This window comes from Kryptolebias marmoratus, linkage group LG6 (genome assembly GCF_001649575.2).
Source record: "Kryptolebias marmoratus isolate JLee-2015 linkage group LG6, ASM164957v2, whole genome shotgun sequence".
Lineage (NCBI taxonomy): Eukaryota > Metazoa > Chordata > Actinopteri > Cyprinodontiformes > Rivulidae > Kryptolebias > Kryptolebias marmoratus.
In genome coordinates, this window is record NC_051435.1 from 12,996,961 (window position 1) to 13,020,317 (window position 23,357).

The 23,357-nt window shown below is 37.6% G+C and overlaps 1 protein-coding gene across 1 annotated transcript in view; it reads right to left on the reverse strand.

Moving 5' to 3' along the window:
* The window catches only part of gpc6b (glypican 6b), a 90,868-nt gene that overhangs the window by 13,790 nt on the left and 53,721 nt on the right, over positions 1 to 23,357 (reverse strand). Inside the window, exons 5-6 of the mRNA XM_017422721.3 lie at positions 14,896 to 15,026; positions 14,101 to 14,244 (exon numbers count right to left, since the gene is read on the reverse strand). Coding sequence (XP_017278210.1) covers positions 14,101 to 14,244; positions 14,896 to 15,026 — 275 coding nt within the window. The remainder of the gene's footprint in view (positions 1 to 14,100; positions 14,245 to 14,895; positions 15,027 to 23,357) is intronic.

Below are 23,357 nucleotides of genomic sequence, written 5' to 3' on the forward strand. Positions count from 1 at the left end.
ATCACACCTTGCATTTTTTAGCAATAAGTTTTTGGGTACAGTGGAACAACAACAACAGCAAAAAAACAAACAAACAAACTGGCTGTAAAAATAACTACAACTATATTATGCATAATTATAAACCAGCATCTTTTGTGGTTTAAGGTATTTTTGTTACTGCTCACTACCATAAAAGGCAGGTGATCGTGTGTGTGTGTTTATCTGTCTGTTAGCAAAATATTTCATGAACCAGTGGATGGGTTTTACTAAAACTCTCAAAATGTAATCATTGGATGTACATTTACACTTCATTTATTTTAGAGATAACCAGCTAAGCAAAATTATCAAACACAAATGGCTATAACTCAGGTAACTTTTACAGATATTGAGCTACAATGTGGTGTGTTAGTAGCTGAGAGTCGTTCTCATCACTTATTCTGAGTGCTAACAGGTCATCCAAGATCTTTGGCATTAAGTTAAAGTCAACTGAGTTTATTACTTTATAATGAAAACTTTACTAAAATGTTCAAAAGAAACAAAAAAGATTAGCTCATTTTTTGAATGAATATTGTTCTTTGGGAATTTAAGGACATTAAAATAATGCTTCATTAGAGATGAGTCATTACTCAGATGTTGTGTAAGACAAACAACCTCATTTAAGCTTTGTCTATATTTCATACATACTTGATTCTGGGGGGAAAAAAATAAAAACAATTCTTCATTTCTTTCCAAACTGCTTTGCATTGTTGCTCATGTTGGCTTCTCTCTGCGAACAGGACTGGACCCCGTGGCCCATTTAAATACTACAACCTCAAACTATTTGCTCAGTCCCTTGATAACGGCACACTTCGACAATATGCTTCATCATAGAGAGCAAAATGTATCACACAATGATCCCGGAGTGAAACGAAAATGACAAAATATTGATGAAACAGTGGTGAGTTTATGCATGTGAATCGCCCCAAGGCTACGACAGGAGAAGTTTGAAAAAGAGGGATGATTAAAGGAAAGCTATGCTCTGTGGAAAACAGAGCAATCATCAGCAAGCCTGCCTTCTCCCTGCTGCCCTCGTTCCCAAGAGAGGCAGGAAGCCTTTAGCATAATGGGGCCAACGTACCTCATTAATATATTGACACATATGAAAAGCAGCAGAGCTTGTATGGCAGCACCATTAGTTCATAGGAAAAAATGGGGGATATACTTCTGGTCCCTATAGATGGTGGCTGACTTGGTGTTTGAAATCAACTTAAAAGCAAAAAATAAAGGAAAAAGCAGTAGTTGGACTGTACCTAATGTTTTTTATGGCAGCCTGCAAGTAAAAACAAAACAAAACAAAACAAGAACAACACAAACACACAAAAAAAGTCCAATTTCTATGCACTTGTTGTTTGAATATGTGTAGGAGTTCAAACTGTGCTTTTGCTCTAAAATGTGAGCCAATAAAAATATCATAACTGGTTTACAGTTGGAATTCATTGTTTATATATCTGACACATGCATTTTTCTACATAAACATTAGATTTTAATAGAAGATAGAAAGGAGTTAAAAAAGGTTTTGTGAGAGTCTATGCATCCAAGTGTTTACAAAATTTAAGACCCTAATACAACCCAAGGTATCCACCACATTATTAAGAGTTTGGTAACACACTGAGTGTTATGTCAATTTAGTTACAGAAATAAAACATAAAACTAGTAACTACAATACTCTCAATCACTCTTTTTTTTGTACTTGCCTAATTCTGTTCAAAATAGGATGGGAGTAGGATTTCTGGGTTTAGGGAACCTATCCCAGCAGTCAACAGGTGACAGGTCCCTACTCTATCACAGGGCCAACTCAGAAACACATGAGACAAGCAACCACACACACACACACACACACACAAACACCTTAAGCCAATTTAGAATCCCTGGTTAACCTAAAACACATGGATCTGGATTGTGGGAGGAAACAGGAGTACCCAGAGAAAACTATAAACTCCAAGAGTCAAACCAGAGAACTTCATGCTGTGAGGGAACACTTACCACTGCAGTACACTGCCACCCTGTCCTGTGTTTTATTCCTCTTTGTACCTTTGCACACTTTATAGAGAACACTTTAGGACATAATAACTTTCTGAACCAGTGCTCATATTCATCAAACTGGGGAATAGCAAACTCCCAAGAAAAATATATTAGTTTTTTGTCACATATAATACTCCCATGCTGTTTAGGTTCTACTGAACAGCAGGCCTGGTCAAATGGACCAACAAATTATCATAATGCAATGTGTTCAGAATAAGGTGTTTTTATCTCGGTAGCTGTAATTCATATGAAGTGGCCTTACTCTGTTTACGGCAAACTGTAATCCCCCTGAGGTACCTGGTGTCAGCAGCAGATACAACTCCAGCCTCTACTTTTTAATTTATGTTGGATAGTTCTCCAGTTATTATTGCTTGTTGCTGATGGTGAAAAACTAATTCACATGAGCAAACACAAAAACGCCTATAAGACATTAATATCATTAGATAATTGTCTCAAAAGGTAAATCAGCTTGGTAAAATTATCACTATAATTTTATTTTCTTTTTGATTCATCCCAGTCTGCAATAAAGTATTGCCGTCTTATTCTAAGCATGTCCTTGAAAACATCAGTAGTTTTGTCTTGTCAGTGAAAATAATATAAGGTAAATGATAAGTATTCAATGACTGTAACAAATGCAGCATGTGTAATGTATTTCTATCACCATAAACCTAAGCTCATAAAGCCTTTGAGTGCCATGTGATTGAAAACCCCATCAGCCTGACTAAAATGTGTTGCGGTGGGACTCCACTCTTCGTATGTCTCAAGTTATTTAATTGTAAAACAAGAAGGTTGTGCACTGAAGACAAGCTCGGTTTCCCATTTATTTGCATAAATAGCTCATTTCTCCTTTCAAAAGGTCTGACTTTTCACTCATGCAATCAATAAAAGCCGCCCTCAGCAACAACTGCGCACACTTTTCTTTTATATAATACGTTTATAAGTGCACGTCCAAAAGAACGTTACACTTGTAGGTGGATGAGGTGGTTTTTGATTGCTAGTCACATGAAGTGTGTGATGATTGTATGATTGTACAACACCTTGAAGTGGGTTAGAGGAGAGAGCCATCTACATGGCTGTGCACAAACAAGAACAACAACAAAAGACCTTTTCTTAAATCTCTTTGTTTTTTTTTCTTTTTACAGATTCATCATGACTGCACACAGTTACACACATCTGCAGTGGTACAGCCTGAGTTAACAGGGTATCTACTGTATGTCACTGCTCCCTTTCACTGATGGAATCAAACTGATGACTGAGAGTGCACAGAGTTTCATTGTTAGGCAAATAAATCAATTCTGAGCTCATGCGCCATGGTCGTTAGCAAAAACAAACCAGCACCTTCTCAGTTCACATCTAGTACTGAACCAACAGGAGTCTGGAGTTTAGATATTTTTTTTAATAGATAGCAAAGGTAATGCAGATATTGTCCAAACATTAAAGACTGATAAATATGGCAATTATTGTTATTCAATTAAAGATAAGTCTTCCATTCATGTTGTGTCACAAGTCAAAGATTGCTGTTAACGCTTAACATTTACAGCAGAGGTTAACAATGAAATGTTCTCAAAAGCCAAAACTTTTCTAATCAGACAGTGAGGGGACTGGATTTTAAGCAGCCATCTTTCTGGTTTATCTATTTAAATTTCTGCTGCCATAAATATGTAGATGGTGCTGTATTTGATATGCTGTTTGTTCTTTGTTTTTTGTTTTCACTCACCGACTGTGGCCTTGGTGTGTGAGCATGTCTGTGTGAAAGGTTAAATTGGACTTGTAGTGAACTGACACGTGGCCTACAGGCTGCCAGCTGATGATCACCGATGTAGAGCTTCTGCAGGTGTTGTTTACGGGAAAACAAAATAAAACTGAGAAATCATATGAAACCTGTGGACCTTATCTTTCAACATTCAACCTTACCCAACTACAGCTCCACCCAGGATTGTTGGTTTCCTGTTTGACAACAAGCAGACCTAGGACCAAGCTAAAAATGTTGCTTTAAAGACCCGTGGTCAGACCATGAGGAAGGAATGCTTCTGCATGAGGCGTGTTTTCAAGCAGTAATGTTAATGTTTGTGAATGAAAGGACATATCACTCAACAACTCACATGTGCTGAGCCATTGTGTTTAAGTGTTTTCATGGGAAAATGTCTAACATCTGTTGAGAAATGCCATTGGGTAGGTTTTTTTTTTCTTTTTCTTTTGCGGAAAGTACATAAAAATAGCATGTTGATGAAAAGAATTTTCTTGCAGCTCACCATCAGTAAACTCATCTGTTTCGATAAGAAATTGTTGGCTTGGCAAAACAAAAGACATGATTAGAAACATATTGCAAAGATATAACATTAAAAAAAGCTTTAAATACATCACTAAATTTTGTAGAGCCTCCTAAATTTACACAAGTGTTTTCTGCTAATAAATTAGCATTCAAGTTACATGTAATAAAAAAATTGAAGAAATTGTGTAAATGTAAATGTGGTGCAGGAAGTATGATTTACAAATGAATGAACATTTGAATTTTGTCACGCTCTAATTTTATCAGTCAAATGTTCATGCTTGAATGCAAGTCATAAGCCGGAGAATTGTTTAACTCACAGTCAAATTGTGCTCTCAAGTATTGTGCCACATATGCACTACTAGACTATTTATTTTTTGTGGTCTTAGAAAGAGTTTTGCTACAATCTTGTGGAATTTCCATAATTGTATGTCTTGCTGGGCAAAAGCCTGTAGATACAACAACTCAGAAAATGGAGCTGTGGATAAGCCCACTTTACTTCTATTACATGTATCCTAAACAAGAATGTTTCAGTGGCTTGACATGTTCCTGGACTGCAGAAATTTAATTCCAGGGTCAAGCTCTTGGAAAGGAGAAGGTGCGGTTTTTCCCTTTTCTTTTTTAGTCCCTGACAACTGACTTTACAAACCACTCTTGGATTGTTTTCTCGCTTAAGCTCGGGAAAGAATGAGTAGGAGAAAAAAAGAAACAAGCATGCATAAGCATTCAGTTTTACCTAATGTCCAGCTGTTATTATATGTTATCCAATGGTTTAAATTGTTTATCTTTACATGAAAATAGGATGAGAAAAAAAGCGAAATTACAGTTTCCACTTCACAGCGCTCACTGAAATATTTAACAAATGGCACCAAACAAAACATCACAACCCTGCTGAAAACTTTTCATTTTGCACCTTTTTTTCACACACTCACACTCTTTGCAGTCCTGGTCAGTCACGGAAGTCTGCTGCCTATTGGCAAAAACGGCAAACATAAGAAAGTCTGTCCAAATCAGTGGTCTCTCACAACGCCTGCAAACACAGACAATCCTACAGTCAGAGTTAGCAGCGATTTATTGACCTGCAAGTCTTCACGGTAAGAAACCGAACTGCCAAAATGAGGAAGAACATAAAACAACAATACGGAGAAAACAGAAACATAAGTAAAGATCCTCCTTTTTGGTGGGCATCCGTTCTACTCATTGATCTATCCATGGTTTCTTAAAACTCTTTCTGATTGAACAGTTTCACAGCTACAGAAGGATAGATAAGGAGTGGTTTGATGTTGCAGTGAGTGGGGAAGCATTAGGTTATTTTCTCTAAAATTTCACTCGGCTAGAAAATGCATTTTTATGTTTTATTTCACTTGGACATTTAGGCTTCTAAGTGAAAAGCAATTTATGTCACAGGAACCCATTTCAGTCCTTCAAGCCTAAGGAGACCTTACCTTAAATCTAAGTTTACTGAAAAATAATGCAATAAATTTTACGTAAAAGCTATACAGGAATAAAAGTGTCAGGTAATCAGGGACAAAAATTGCTGTACGCATGAGAAATTCCAAACTTGATTTAAAGATCAGCAAATTACAAAACGTTGTTTTTCGCATTTTGTTAAACTTTTATCAACCTTCCATGCTTTTCTTGCAAGATTTCTGGTTAGAATTTACTACAGAAGACACCAGAACTCATATATATGTATGTGTATATTTTTTTACATTTAATTTAATTTATTTTTGAACAACAGTTGCTGCTGAAGTTTTAGAAAACGTGGGAATATGCGTGACTGCATGCCAGAGAGCCAATGTTGATTGTTGACTTTCATAAATGTTTGCTTTGTGGAAGAGGGTGAGACAAACAAGTAGATGGAAGTCAAAATTTAGATTTATCCAGGAGGAAGCAAGATCAAACTGTTTACAACAGAAGATTTTCCATTTCGATGTGTGAAGACTGAGAGAAAAAAGCCTTTTGCATGGTGAGTGATCTCAGAGGGGTTGTTTGTGAAGAGAGCATTCTGAATTAATCAAATATGCTGGGTAAGGAATTATGTACATATCTTGTCTTATAAGTCCTAATTTAAATAAAACCAACACTGTGAAAGGGCTACAAAAATCTGATGGATTTCATTCATGTACAATGTTTAAAAGTCCTTTAAAAGCAATGAAAAAGAAAGGCCAACACAGTTTATGAACATAAGGTCATCCACTAAAGGTTTAATTTTTGACCCAGCAGGTTCTGTCTATTGCCTTGCTGCCTTTGTGTCTTGTTTTCAATATTGCTCCACAGTACCGTACATATTCTCAGCAACAAAAGCTAGTCAAGCTCCCAGACAGTGGTGGAAATGAAATGAAAGTGCATGCGTTGAAAGGGGATGTGACTGTATTCCAGTGATTCAATATCAGATCAAATGGATAACAGAGTTGGCAGTAAGGGCACTCTGCTGGTCCCATGTCAGTGGGGTGTGGAGCCCCCACTTGGACTTGAACACAAGCAATGATTAAGTGAAGAACAGGGTATTATAGTTGTTGTATCCTCTGCTGTATCAAGTTGGCCACAGCTGTTGTTATTGGCCCTCGAGATCCAGCAGATCGGCACTGGGTCAGAGCTGACATTCGGATAGATCCCACACATGTTCGACTGGGTAAAGATCAAGGAACCTGGCTGCCTACAAGAAGACCTCAACATAATGGAGGCAGTCCAGACATATGCATGCCATGTGTTGAAAGACTGTGTGAGGGTGCTGTCTCAGGAGGAGTAAGACATACACACACAAGACGTCACTGACGTAGTGCTGTGCTTGTCAGGGTTCCCTACCAGAGGTGACCTGAATTCATAACTTATAACTCCCTACATCATAATGCCAAAAGTATTACCAGCATGTCTCTTTGTAACATTGGCACGATCTGTCCTCTTTCACTGGCGTCACCGTACATGCACGAGGTGGTCATCTGTGGTATACAGAACCAAGATTCATTGTTGAACATGAAACAATACCACTTGTTATCATTTCATGCCTTTCGGCTACAGAACCACTACCAAAGTGGTCATCTCTGCCCTGGTGCTAATGGCTGTCTGTACATGGGAGAGTGAACATGTAGTCCGACTGCCGCCAGCTGTCAAGACATGATGCAGGGTGACATGTGGTAATTTGTAAAGTCTAGTGTCTGTGACTGGATCGCAGATGCAGATGTTATGAGGTTTTGGCACATAACGATCCTCCCTTGGTGTGGTCTGTCTTGGGCAACCAGAACCTTCATGACCTGTGTAGGTGCCCTCACATACCCATCAGTTTCAACATCAGGCCACTGTAATGTCTGCACTCCAAACATACCAGACAATTGCACAATAAACCCACAATGCAAACCCCTATCAAACTCTGTCAAGGCTGATAATGCTGTTTAATGCTTCTACGAGGCATCCTCTGTCTGGTGACCTTCACTCACTGTTTGACTGACTGTTGGACACTCTGGTAGCTGCCTGATAAAACTATCGCTCCACTCCTGATGCCACCACTTATGCCTTCTGATGCCTGTTCTAAATGTGCCAGCTCCTTGCAAATGCAATCATTTACATAATCATCGCTGGTCTCCATGTGTACCAAATTATGTCCAAATCAAACTATTCCTTCTGGGGTGCTTAGCTTGTTTGTGTCAGTGAGTGTGTAAAATATAAACTGTGTATTACACAAGGGAGACAAAAAGGACTGATTCTACAAAACTGCGCTAAATTAAAACAGCACAAAACTTGTTACAAAAGTCAAATTAAAACCCCCCACTTCTTATCTTTAATGTACCTCTGAACCTGGCAGTGTGTGTTGTGCCTTTATCCCCTCTTTGGACTTTAAAATCTCCATTTCTCTCTGAGCTTTGAGGGTGTGTGTGCTCTGACAGAATGTCAGGCAATTAAACAGTCATGGCTCATTGAGCTAGAGGTGGGTCTACTCCTCCAGGCTCCTCAATAAGCAACAGAAGAAATGAGTACAGGCACTCCCTGCCATCCCCTTGCTCATTCTGTGACTCACCAACTCCACAGTAAATCCAGACAAGAAGTTCTTATCAAAGGATGCTTTAAACTATTGTCAACTTCCAGGAGGCTGAGCAGCGTCACTGTCACGGGTAATTATACAGCACGAGAATGTAAACGAGGACAGTTTGTGGGACAACAAACATGCTCCATTGCAAGAGATCTCATCATGTCCTACATCTGCAGGGCCCTTCTGCAGCATGTAAACGCTGTCAAAATAATGAAGGCATGACAAAGCTGTTAGGAAACGACTGGCACTTTTCAGACATATTGCTCCTGTACAGTTATAGAGGCATGAAAAATAAATAACAAGCAGCAGTTTCAGTTAAGACATGCATATTGAAGAAATGCTTCAGGCAAAACCAGTCACTGCATTGTGATTTTTCTCAGGTGAAACAAGCCTCTAAAGTGACGCTGTCAGCTGGAATCTGTGTTTGAACTTTTGCTTATTATTGGGTATGAAAAGAGAATTGTAACCCCACAAGGAATAGATACAGTAAAAAATAAGTACTACATTTATCATTAATAATTATGCTATTTTCACTCTGATTTGCAGCTGTGTATAACCTGTAATTTTTTCATTGTCCTACTTTAGGATGCCATCCTCTGTATCAAAAAAACTTCCTGCTGTCACCCTGGATTGAAAAGCTAATATTCTTGCAATATTTTCAACAAAAAGAAACTTTTCTATTCCATCTTATCATAATAGCAGAAAAATTATTTTAGTTACATCAGCATTAAATATGGATGTAACTTCTGGAAAGCAGAAAACTTTTTCTATCCCCTTTCCTTAAGGCTATTGTGCAAAAGCTCAACAGAATCACATTAGACTTCTAATGCAATAGAAACACACATATGTAAGGTTATAACCAGGGTCTGCATTTTAGTGCAGCTTTCTACATGAGCTTGCAGTGCTTTGCTTGTAGGATTTTTGTATAACAATGTTTTATTGTTACACGTTTGACAAACAGAGATCAAATTCAGGCTTTCTCTCAGCAGAGTGTGTAGCAGCTAAAATGAATGACCTCAATCAGCATAGTTTAACGCTAACCGAACAGCCAGTCTTACAGTATTTCAGCATTTTCACTATTTTTTTTTTTTTGTGTGTGTGTGTGTTTGTCTGAATAAACTTTTGCCAGCTGCAGTGGATAATATTAAATGCTGTCCAAAAACTTGTTTTTTTCCAATGGAATATTATCATGTACAGTGCAAACACCTAGTTATAATGTTGCTTTTACTGACAAAAAAGTAAAACCAGTTTTGTTTTCAAATTTAGACATAATCATTTTGGCAGTGATCGTAAGTGTTTTGATCAGTCTGGTGAAAAAAAAAGAAGCTAATTATTGACAGTGTCACAAACTGTGACTGATTCAACAAAAAGGATGAATTTATACTTACTGGAAAAGTCATAACACATGTAATATATAGTTAGAGGAACCCAAAGGAATAGTTCTACAGCTAGCTGCTGTGGTCTCTATTAGTGCTTGAAATAACCATAGAATTTTATGTAAATAAACAAAAATATTAAATTGATGGTGACACAAAGGTTTTATAAACAGCTCTCATTATTCTGGTCAGAATTAAACTCTATTTCTCCATTAAAAGAGCTATCTACAACAGGTAAGATATTAATTTATCATAATTTTTCCACAAAACACCTCATCCAAATAACCGAACTACTGCTTTAATGTGCAGGACTTGCAGAATTTAAACTATGAGTTTTATACCACATTTGATTGAAACAGAAACATGAATTAAAGTATGCATTTCAATAAAACCTCCCATTCTGTTCTCTGACAGACTGATTGGTAGTTTTAAATTAAATAATTGTACAAAGAAGATTAAAACGGGTTTATTAGATTGAGTTCAGGCTCAGATTGGGCCTGGATTGTGTCTTCTGCTGGATCTTTGTGGTAAGAATCACAATAAAAACCAAAGTCGATGAAACTGATATCCTAGCATAATTAGTTAACTTATACGCTTGGTTAAAAGATATAAAAATACTATCAACAAGAAAAATGGATTGTAGTCATCATTAAAAGTTAATATCACATTAAGGTACATTTCATGCGTCTTGTGTTGGCAAACAAAGACATTCTTTTCACTTGGCAGAAGAGTTTTTCCAAAGAATCATAATGACAATGTGAGAAACACTGTAGCTCCTGTCAGTTTTATCCAAAAAGAAAACCAAGGCTCGCAAAAATGCCAGATATGCAAGATAATCCTGCTGAATATCTGCGCCAAATTCTTTTACTGAAACGTGAACTAAAAATAAATTGGTTTGTGCTGACCACTGAAACAGCAAGGTGAAGGGCAAATGACAATAATGGATGGCCCAATTATTGCAATTGCACAAATACACAATGAAACAATGACTCCTAAGCACAAGAAGCAAGAAGCAAAGCAGGGGAGGATGACAGAAACTCTTGACACGCTGCAACATGTGAGCTGAGCCATAAGGCGAAGCTCTTGTTTTATTGGCTGACGCACGTCCCCATCGACTTTGTGGGTAATCACCGAGAGAAGAAAAATGCAAATGCACATGGCTGAAAGGAGGTTTTACTGCAGGAGGTCTGGAAGCTCCAGCTCCTCCACAATCAGGGCGAGCTAGCTGAGACTCAACAAGGCAGATGGACGGAAAGATGGAGGTTGACCCAGGACTCTCTGGGTTACGTCTCCGAGCTGCAGTGGGAGCTGGAAGATGTTGCTCTCAACATGGAGGCCCGGGCCTCTCTGCTCCCCCGGCTGCTTTGGTAAAATAAGTCGACGGATAAATGTTTGAAGCAGAGTTATTAAAGATGGAAATGACTATTAATATATCAAAGTGAAGCTGAAAAGTAATATGTTTTTATCAGGAACAAGTGGTGGCAAAAACAAATGATAAAAACATAAACTTGAATTTGAAGCCAGTTGTTGGTGTTATAATATTAAAACAATCTTGTTTAATATGAGAATTTACTGTTTGCCACATTCACTCTGAAAATGACAAGTTTTGATTCACCTTTGAAGCTTCAATTTCTACTGTGAATCACTAACAGAATAATAGAAAAATTGTTTCTACTGGAGGACATTCTTGCATCTTTGTTCACCCACAAAAAAATGCTCCCTTTAAATGTTTTTAGCAGGAAGAAACATAAATCTGTCCTGGGTTTTGTTCTGCCCAAATCACTTTTGTCTGCCAAATTAAATACAGTTTCTTCTCTTCCAATAATGATGATGGCACCCATGTAGTCAAATTATTGCCTGCTGTCGATGCAAAGATGAGCCACTTATCTGGAAAAAATACAGACTTTATAGCTACTTTGGTTTCCAACAACATTCACGGTAAAAATGTCCAAATCGTTCAGCTCCTATAGATTTTGATTCTGAAGTAAGACAATGGAAGTGAACCAGAGAGTCAAATGACAAGTCAATTTCTTTTACCGCTGAGACATGTTAACACTATTATAGAAATATAATTAGCAGGGTCTTGTGGTCTGATCAGCATGAATCAGGCAGCTTGATAATTAGATTTGATGCTCTCGCAATCTTATTTAGTTCATCTCTGTAAAACTAAACTTTAATCACTGAACTCCACAATGTGAGCTGCTTTCGCCATTCTTATTGATGATAGATAGTTATTCATGACTAGAGCAGACATTTTACCAGAAATGTATCACTGTAACTATTAAATCCAACAGCGACGCCCTGTTCCAGCTCTAAAAGAGTTCGCTGTAAAATATTTACTTCCTGTTGTTTCCTTTTTTCAGTTTGACAAACTACTGGTGATCAAAATAAATTGCTAGCTGAAGAGGTTGTAACTAAAAAACAAGCATTAAACTGAAGTCAACCAGTCAGCTGGTGGTTTGTGGTGTTCAACCTCCTTTTTTCTGATGCTGAGGCACTCGTCTGCACAACTTTTGCTGAATCTGAAAGTATTTTTACACATAAAATATTGGGAGAGCTGAAACCTAGCCCACAAATTGGGGAAATCAGGAATTTAGTGATTTCTGGAGCAACTAGAAAAGGAATTTAATACTATAACAGGCCGTATTAGTTATGTTGAAATTATTACTGAAAATGGACCGTACTTATATAGTGCCTTTCTAGCCCACTAAAAGCACTTTACAACACAATCTGTGCTCTCATTTACCCATCCACACAACACTCTACTATATCTATACAAAACTAATCTGAATAAGTCATTCTGTAGAGTCTAATCAGTGCTTTAGATCACATCCATACACCGATGGGGCACATCGGAGGCAGTGAGGGGTTCAGGGTCTTGCCCAGGGACACTTCGACATGTGGCGTTCTGGCGGAATCGAACCTCCATCTGTCTCATTGGAGGATGACTGCTCTAACCACTGATCCACAGCCGCCCTCAATGTCAGATAACAACAGGAAAGCGTTTTTTAAAAATCTTACTTTTTCTCACTATAACTTGGACAGGAGGTGAAAACACAGCAAGGAAAGAAAACATAAATTAAAAAAAATACATTTGAAGTGAACGGAGCATTTACATTGTCTTAAAAAAATACAAACAATGTTAAATCAGATCAGTTGTTGTTCACTTCAGCACTAAGTTGACTCACTACAGTGGAGTGGATGTTGGATTTCTAAGAAAAGTCTTGACCTGCTAAAGGACACCATGTGTCCAACAGCGCCTATGGTGTTAAAATCACCACTGTTATAACTTTAAGTTGGTGCGACTCTGAATCCCATCCAAAATGAAAACCTGCCCATGACACTAGATGCTAATTTGTTGGGATTAACGAGTTCCCCTGATTGTTTACTGGAAATGATGAGGGCACAGTCCAGTGACTCCAAAATGATCCTGCATTAAAAATGTGACTTGTTTTTAGTACTAAAGCACAAATTGGTACAAAACATCGAACTGAAAAACACGAGTATAAAATAATGAATCTTACACTGTGCTGCATCGTTCTCCAAACAATCCTCTGGTATGCAGTGTAAAAAAAAGCAGGGAAACAGAAAATCCTTGTTAATTTAATTGAGTGTAAATGGAAGCGATAATTGATGGACATGAAACTAAATAAAAGGCAACTACTGTACAGAAGACATCAAAGATGCTTAGAAAAGAAATGAGAATTTACAAAAACAGAATTATTAATAAACCAAACAAATATTCCGTTTGTTGTTGTTATTTTAAAAGCCAGAGGAATAGCACAAGACAGCTTTAAATGCGTTGGATGAGGCTGCAATTACACTATGATCATTTTGGTAGTCTTCAAGAATAAACCACACAAATGATTTAATTTCTCATATAATTGACTATAAATACCTATGTATTATAATGATGTACCTTGAAAATTGCTGCTTCTAATCTGAAGTGGATTGGGCGTCTTGTGATAACCTTTAACATGATCCAAGAATCTATTGAACAAACACCCAGATGATCTGGCTGAAAGTGACAGCGGGCTTTGGAGAAACACTATATGTGGTCAGGCTTACAAAATCTATCCATCTCCCTTTATCCTTTTCTTTTCCTTTTCTGTTTGCCAAGTACACAGAGATGAGAAGGGTGCTGATCACAGTGCATCACACCTTCCTCTCCCCTTTTGGGGGTAAAGCTGTTGATTTGTTAACAAACACAAATCGATAGAGGGGCCTGAGCGGGAGGACAAGTACAAAGAATTAATTTCCGGCTCCGGGGGCTTACGATGGCAAATCACCCGCTTTAATCAACAGTGTCAAGACAGAAAGACAAATGATGTTTACACTGAGTCGGTGCGTCTCGCCTGAAAACAGTAGCATCGGCTTTGTGTCCTTACCAGTCTGTCTAAGCTTGTGCCAGCTGTAGTGGTGGGTGGCTCCTCTGGGCCGTAGGGCCTGAAGCGGGCACTGAACACATCCGTAACACCACGAGTGGACCTCGTGATTTCTGCAGGTTTGGGCTGGCCGCAGCCTTGAAAAACCTGCAATTACAAAAAACACGGGCGCACAGCTGTCAGTGGTTTGAGTGACTTTGGTTGCAGAAAATAGGGAAAACATGTTTTTTCTTTTTTTTTGAAAAAAGCAAAAAGGTCCTGTGAATCATTCTCCCCACACCGCCAGTGTGCTCTAAGTCAACACAAGGTAACCACATTTATAAGTCAGTTAGTTAGGAGCTGTGACCGATGCTATTTAAGGTGGTTGAGTTTAGTTTTTACAGGCTTTTGGGGAAAACACCACACATAGTTAAACCCTAAACAAAACTGCATGTGTTGCATGAGAAAACCAACAAAACATTAGGCTTTGACTGGGAACTGGCATCCAGATCAGTGTAGGAAGAAAAATATTCCTCACAACCACTTTTTTTTTCTTTCTAACTACAATTTTGTGGTCATAGAAAAATGCACTTAAACACAGGAAACACATTAAATACTGTTAGTCGAACTATGATTAACTGACCAAATTGGAACATGTAATTCAAAGACATGACCTAAACTTAAACAAAATTAGAACGTGTTGTGTTACACACCTTAGACACAGCCAAATATGAAGCAGCAAGCTCCTTCTTGAGTTTGTGAAAAGAAGCTCGGCTTCATCTCTCTGTCTGCTGTCCAACTTTTTGTTTCTTGACTTACCCTGTAGGAGACTTGGGCACTGTTATCTTGCATATTCATGATAGCCTCTGATATCTTGACATCAATAGGCTCCATGACAGCCTCAATGTTGAAAGGCCCTTCGAGCCTCTGCGCCACCAGCAGCATGGCATCTGTTACATTACAGAAGAAAAAAGAAAGAAAGAGTTTGGCGTTACAAGTATGAGACAAAAGGTGCAAACTGACATAAGTTAATTTGGCACAAACATAAGAGTTGGTTTGGAGGATTTGGTGTTAGTGTTAGAAGAGTTGTCATATAAATTTTTATACTTGAGTTGGGGTTCTAATGAGGCACATATCTAACATGTTACTTGTGTGAAAAGGTACACAAAAGAAAAATCCAGAAACTGCACAGATTTGTCAAATACAAGCAGAAGTGTCTTCGTGTACTCAAAAAAACAGCTTGTTGAATTAACATGGGAGAAACGTAGGAGCAAAAATCCCACCCAGTTTTACGACTTCCTTCTAAGATGAAGCAATGGTGTTGTAAATGAATATCTGTCACTGCTGGGCAGAGACATTGTACTTCCAAAAAAAGCAACTTTACAAGAAATGAAAGGAAACGTCTTAAATTAAATGTACAGCGTGGTCACAAGTTCACAGGCTCCTTTTGACACTTTTCATTGGTTAGCCATCCATAAAACCAGAGACAGAAGTGAAAGGGGACCAATACTGTTGATTTATGCAAAAACAAGAAAAAAGATTAAAAAAAACTGGAGATACAGAGCTTTTGCACAACAGCGACAATGTCTGGGTTAAGGCTTCCTTCCAACATTTTTACTATGACATCAGTTGGACTCATTTAACTCAGTAAATCAGTCAACTTTTTTCTTGGGAAATGTGTTTCTTTTGTTTGGTATTACCAGATTTGTTTGAATCCATTCCATATGAGTTTGACCAACCCAGTTAGGCTGTGAACCAATAAATATAATTGACTTTTAAGTTGAGTCATACCTAAAACCTTTTGTTGAATCTATATATATATATATGTGGTACATAACCTGTACTTACCGGGCTGCAATATGTTTTGCATACCATAATTTTAATTCAACAAGATATATTTTTGAGTTAAAACTTACATTTTGCAAAGAGGAATAAGTCATTTAACGAAACTAAACTCAAAATGTTTATGCTATACAAACTATATTTCTATTAAAGTTATGAAACATGTATCTTGGTTGTGTTTTTGAGTGTGATTTATCTTGTAATTTCATTTATGTTAATTTGGAATTTTTCCTTTTAATAATTTCTATGTATCTGCTAGTGTTTTACATCATTATTTGAGGCTTGTTTGTGGAAATGTCTGCTGCCTGTTTTGTAAAACTTCATCTCAAACTAAAGTGCAGAGGTTATGAAACTTCCCCTAATGGGTTTTCTTTTTTGTTTCTGAGCTGCAGAGTATTGGGATCTGACAGCTCATGGTGAGAAAAAAAACAAGGAATAAATAAGTTGTTTTGCAAAGAACACTTTTTTTATATTGTTAACTTATCTGAAACTCTTTAAAAGCTTCACTGGTAAGCCTACTCAATTAGACATTAGTATTAACACAACTAAAAGATAAAGAAAATCACTAACTATTCTGAAAAGTGTTTAACAACACACTAAACAACACTCAGTTGGTACAAGATTCTAAATTATGAACTCAAACTTTAACATATTTTTTAAACTTCTGACAGAACCTGTTACTCAGAGCTTCAGATGATTTGCATTTTCTTTTCTGATTACCCCGCTGCTCATTATTCCTAAAACTCATGAATGATTTCTGCTATAAAATCTGTTTTTTTTCTGCAGATCAGCTCAATCAAGTCAACAAAACAGCAAAATGTGCCAACGAGCCATTGATTTAAAAAAAAAGAATACAAACTGAAAGTCAAGCACATTCGCTGCTAGAAGGTCAGTGATTTATTAAACTGTGTGGACAGAAGCCAGAAAGCCTTGTTGAACATGAGGCACTTGTCATTATTGTTTCGATTTGTTTTCATCCCTTTCAATTACCACCTCTGACAGCTTTTAAAAAAGATGTTTCATTGGAATATTTAACAAGTGTGAACAGTACTGAACTCACCGCACCAAGGTGACTTATTTTAGACTGCTCAGAAACAGGTGCTAAAGTGCTCTTAGCCCCGGGGTTTTTATATTAACCCTTTCAGAACTGAGCTGCACTCGTTAAACTACAGTGAGCAAGTGTTCAATCAGACTTTTAAAGTCATAGCGCAGATATTTTAAAGTGGGGTTCTGTGGAAGGGTTATGAACAAATAATTTTGAGATAGCTCTTTGAATGATCTGAATTTGGAGGAATTAAGGTTGATTCTGACCAGATTGACAAGTTAATGGTTAGTTAGAGTGGGGCCGCTCAGATTAGCTGTTAGCTCGTCAGTGCAGTCAGAGCTAGACTTTAGACTTTATTTCTCCAAAGTGAGGCTGTTTAAAGAGCTATCTACAACAGGTAAGATGATAATTGTTCATAACCTTTCCACAGAACCCCACTTCAAAAGATCTGACCTTTTGCTTTAACTCAACATAGTGAAAAAGTCTCTGTTATGACAAGTGTGAGTTTGAATGACATATAATAAGAAACATCAAATCACCAAGTCTCTGCTGAGCTCTCTTCAGATCAAGAGACAGACAGGACAGGTTTCTGTACCCACAGACCTCCCAGGACTACATTTCACCAGCCGGCTGTCATAATGACTACAATTACCTTGTAACTAAACAAGGTCATCCTCTTATTTGCACACTGTCGAAACAATGACTTCTGACATGATGACACCGACTTCCACAGCGGTTTATTTAGACTGCACAAAATTGCAGAATGTAGCCGGCTGCAATAAATAAATAAATAAACAAATAAATAAGGAAAGTTTCAGCCTAAACCACTCCACCCATACATGCAGAAAAAAATACAGATAACGTTATAATTCACTTTAATTCAAAGGAAAATAAGAGAGTGATACTGTATAAGACACAAACAACCAAGCAAACAAACCAAAAGAAAACAGCAATAACCACAACAACAAATCTAACCATTTAGTTCTTCAATAGAAGACCTGTCCAGCTTTTCAGTCTTCTGGGATCACTAACAGGAGATGAAAAACGCTGAAAAACATTGGCTCAGCTCTGGCTCCATTTCCTTTCCAATTATGTCGAAGTCTGAGCCTTTGAAGAGCTCTTCTGTTTGTTTACACTGTGAATTGCAAAGAGCCTGTGATGCTTGCTGAGATCTTAACATAAAGATTGCTTCAGCTCCAAATGTGTTGTTTTTTTTCTAGAAAAGCTCCTCGATTGTACCACTGTGCAACCCCGTCACCTATAAGTGAAGGAAACATTTACACTGACAGTAATTGACAAAGCCAATTAAAATTGTGTGTTCTTTTGTCAGCAATATATCTCATTAACCAATTTACAGTTTTTAACTAAATTCAAAGTATTTGTTAGATTTGCATCTTTGTCTGACTAACTTTTGGAGTTGATGCAATTCAAGATGGTTGTCACAACCAATTGACCATAGCAAACAAAAAATGGATATAAATTAGTACGTTTTTACAAATATTTACCTAAAAGTTAGTCTGGCAGTAGCTTAGCATCATCCCCAGCACATACTCTGAGAAGTAGAGATTGCACAAAAATGTCTTTGAACAGGTATTAACGATTGGATTCAACTTTGCCTGTTTTTTTTTTTAGCAAAATATCACATTAACCATGAGGCAGATTTTACTGAAACTCTCAGTAAGTAATCATTTAATGGACATCTACAACTCATTAACTATTGGCACTAACCCATTCAGATGAAAAATATTGATGCAATGTCTCCACCTCCTACCAAAATATCCCAAAATATCCTGGTTTATGGGAGCTGCCATGTTGTATTTTTGGAGCCACAGTCTGGGCAGTTGGGATGTGGGGGCTGGAAGCAACAACTAAATGTATCATAAAAATGAATATTTCAACATACAGCAGTTAGGTCCTGGAGAGCCACTATCCTGCATGTTTTACTTGTTCCTCTGCTCCAACACACCTGATTTGAATCAGTGGCTGATTAACAGGCTTCTGTAGAACATGAAGAGGTCATTAAACCACTGAATCAGGTGTGTTGGAGCAGGGAAACAAGGAAAACGTGCAGGATAGTGGCCCTCAAGGACCAGGGTTGCCTACCCCTGGGTAAGAACTACATGACTCAATAAATGTCAATACCTGAAAGAAAAAATGGAGCTATATTTTTTAAATTCCCATACATTTACATGGAGTTAAACCTATACTGCAGTCCGTCTATGGAGGGGGTGCTTGCCCTATTTCGGCTTCAACTTCTGCACTCTGTTCCTCTGTCTACATGTTAATGAGTCAACACACTTCAAGATGGCTGCCACAGCTAATCAAGCTCAGCAAATGCAAAAATCTTCATAACTCTGTCAATTTTACAGACACTGAGCTAAACATTGGTGTGGTAGTAGTTGCTCAAGATCTTTGTTTAAAACTTTGGCATGCAAGGTAGCAAACAATTAGCATTCTTTTAATGAGTGCTCTTTTTTATGTACATCACAGAACAGGATCTGTATTGTGTGTGTTTGCACACATTTATACCTAAATTTAGGCTTTAAAAGCTGTCAAGTGTAAATACTGAATTAAAGCCAACTGGGACCAAGTCATATTTCATAATAAAAGAAAGGAAAATTGCCCCGAGCATCAGAAGTTCTGGCAATCTTTCCCAACAGAAGTGACTTATCTGTAACTTATCAGATGGGCTCAACAAAGAGATAGCTCAAACTTTGTCTTCAGACATAGCTGTGGGGAAACAGATAGAGGCGTCAGGAAGAAAAGGAGATAGTAAAAAGAGGAAAGCAGGAGAATAAAAAATCTGTACTAGCTTGTCCCTGAGGAAGAATGGCTCCTGCACTGCGTGTGAAGACACTACCTATGTGGAGAATTAATGACTCTCGTTTATGAGGAGTACACGAAGTCCAGCTCGCGGTGGCAGGGGTGCCATGCTGAGCCCTGCATCACGTTTGGTGTTCAGAGATAGGCTACAGGCCAGCCAGAAGAAATCTTGTTATCAACATGATACAGCGGTGTAATTAGATGCATCTTGTCCTCTTAAAACCAAATAGGACATACAGGGCGGACATATGAAAAAACTAAAAGTCATCATGACATAAAATTTTGATTCATTCTAAAGCTGAATGGTTCAGTTTGTGATATTAGGCTCGCCACTGAAAAAAAAAATGGACAAGGTAATATTACTCTGCCTCTTTATCGAGATTGATGTCCACTTAAATTCAGCCTATGTCAGCCAGCGGTAACCTCCGGCTGACAAGGACAAATTAGAAAAGTGAATAGGCCCGTCTATGGCTCTTTGCCTCAGAAGAGTTTTACACGATGAAAAATGGCCTCCAGTGAAATTTTGATTTTGGAAAGCAGAGCTCATCTGTACTTCAGTCACCTAACTAATATAGTGCTATGAAACAGAATAAAAAGGGAAAGGAGGAGAAAGGCACATCGTCCCCCGGTCACAACTTGTCCTTTTGAAACTTTTTAGGTCCTTGAATGTATGTATATTACATAAACACACACAGACACATAACCACAAATGTAAACCAAACAAAATAAACAACCTTATAGCTCATAAACAGAAGAGGGAAACCCAAGCATCTATTGTGAATATATATATTTTTTTCCATTAAGAAATGAAAAAAAGAAAATCAAACAACAAGGACTATGGCTAAGCTGGCAGCTGACACTGAAGATTGTTGTTTGAGACACAAGTTGACCCTATAGCTGAATACATCCCACCCTCAAACTGTGATGCCGGATCAACCTTACACACATCGACTGTTTCAGTTCTGTGACTACCTCGCTTGGTGACCCAGAGGCGTAACAGTGGTAGGTTGTTTCTTTTATAAATCACAGTGAGACGTCAAAAAGGCTGCTCAGCCCCAGCTTGAATATTTTTGTATGGAAAGGGTCTTCAGATTCAGATTCAAAGGGGATGAATTTTTACGATGTAAAAGAGTTTTGCTGTGATTTTCCTCCATGAGGCTGAATTTTCTTGGCTCGTGGTGATTATAAACACCTGTTGCTGCAGATATTGAGGACAAAAGGATAATAAATTATGTGATTTTTAAATGAAAGCAATATTTTTCTTTAGCCCAAACACGAATGAAAGAATTCTCACTTTAAAAGTCCGAAATAGTTTTCCACTGTATGTTCAGAATTATAGCAGAACAACAAAGTAAAACAAACTAAAGTGACTCTTGACTTGGAGCCTTTTAAACAGCTCTTTATTTAAGAAAACAAAGAATAATGCAGACTTGGTGTATCTCTCTTTTTGTGGGGGAAATGGTATACTCAGAATTTATTCAGTGAAGGAATATGTGAAAAGCCCCCTCACTCTCGAGTGCACGACAGGGACTCACGAACAGTACGATGCAAACTATAGGCAGGACCGGCAGCCACGACTCACAGCAGAGAATCTCAGTGTGGAGAAAAAAATAAATAAATAAAAAAAAGGAAGAAATGCCGTCTTTGTGAGGTTCAAATTCTCCCTGCGCATTTTCACACGACAAAGGCTTGTTCTGTGTTGTTATTATTTAATCTTTTCTCATGCAAAATCTTTTGTGCTCATGACTTGTAAGTAATAACTTTTCTGAGCACCTTTGCAAGGCTGACATTAATTGGACTCCCCGAATTTTCTTCTTGCACATGATGACAAAAATTGTCAACCTGTCTTTGATTTTAGCCACATATTTGCAAAACACTGTTATCCTAATGAACTTCGGCCATAAACATAAGCTTTTAAATTCAAGACATGTTATCTGTTGTATGAAATTTTGCATTTAGACAATATTTCTGCACTATTCTCAAAAAAGAAAACCATGTTTAAAATTTAAAGGCTTATTGTTTAGAAGTAAAGCCAGAGGGTATCATTAGAAGTCTTTCGAATGCACAATTTTGCAAAAAAAAGAAGACTAAAGTACTCTAAACCGTAAGCAGGATTTGTGATGTAAAGCCTTCCACTCAAGCAGCATCAGCAGTGAACTGAACAGCTAATCAAACTAAGCAGCACGGTGCAATAATCAACTGTTCGGCATCAGATCGTTCTACTAATTAGGGTTTAAGATGTCTCGGAGGTTTAATCACTGAACGCTCACTTGAATGATTCAACTATTTTTTGCCTTTAAAAAATGTAAAAGATGTTGGATCACTTTCGCAAAGCTCAAATGTGATTTAGAAAAGGCGGAAAACCTAAGCAGCTCGGAGGAAGAACAATCACAGGCTTCGCTGCTAATGCACAAGTGGAAGAACTACTACTCTTCCATAAAAAAACTCATTTTTTAACATTTGTGAAGGTGTACAGAAAATCTGCCATTGCATTGGACAAACAGGTAATTGCAAAACAAAATGAATATCACTGATATACAGTTGGTGTCGATGCATTACTTTTTTTAAAATTTTAAATCAGTATTCGGGAACATTGTTTTGGAGATGATGTATACCCAGCGCTCACTTTTATAAAAAATATAGTCCCTCCCAGGTGATGATTACCATCTACTTTAAGTCAGTTTTGTTTCTGAGTCGCAGGAAAGAAAAATTAAGTAATTTCACAGATGCTTTTTCAGTTTGTAGAGGAGATTTAATCAATTCGGAATGACTTTTATCTCAGTGGGGAAATAAAAAATATAATGTGGAAATGCAATAAAATAAAAAATAAATCAATAATTTAACTAAATGTTCACGCAATCCTTTATGTACATGGCTCCAGTTCTACAAAACAATGTAATGAATCATGTTAAATCATGACTCGGTCCTAAAATAAATATGTTCTTCTTTGTGGTTATTAATTTACTGTATAAGATTATTCTTCGATTTCTTCATGAGCCTTTGGATAAAAAAAAAACTCTGCTGCGTTATTAAGCATTTATTAGATGGTCTCCATGAAACAGGAAGCTAGAAAACAACCTTGATGCATGGCGAATGGCTCGTCCCACAATGCAATTAGAGCTGCGGTGAATTCTAAATCAGGGGGTTTGATATCTCACAGGCAGGCAAATTTAGCTGCAGGTTTTGATATTTAGTTGGCATTTCAGAGAGCTCTACTGCCAGCAAAAAGGAATGAATATGTATACGAGTCATACAACAGACAATCTGTTTCTCTGCGTGTGAGGTCCAAACTGATCTGATGTCAAAATAAAACGGTGCCACGGGTAAGACAGGTAGAAAAACTTTCCTTTCGCGCCTGTGGTAGGAGCTGGGAGGCATTCCCATTACATACTTTTAGGGCTAAATATTGCGCAAGATCTTTGCAATAACTGTAATTAGAAGAGGCTAACCCTGTATGACTGTTGGCAAAATATCTCATGAATTTGCAGGATGGATTTTATTCTATTCTAAACTCTGAGAAGATAAAACTGATTCATCTTTGGAGTCATCAGCTGTTTGTTTTTTAAGAACT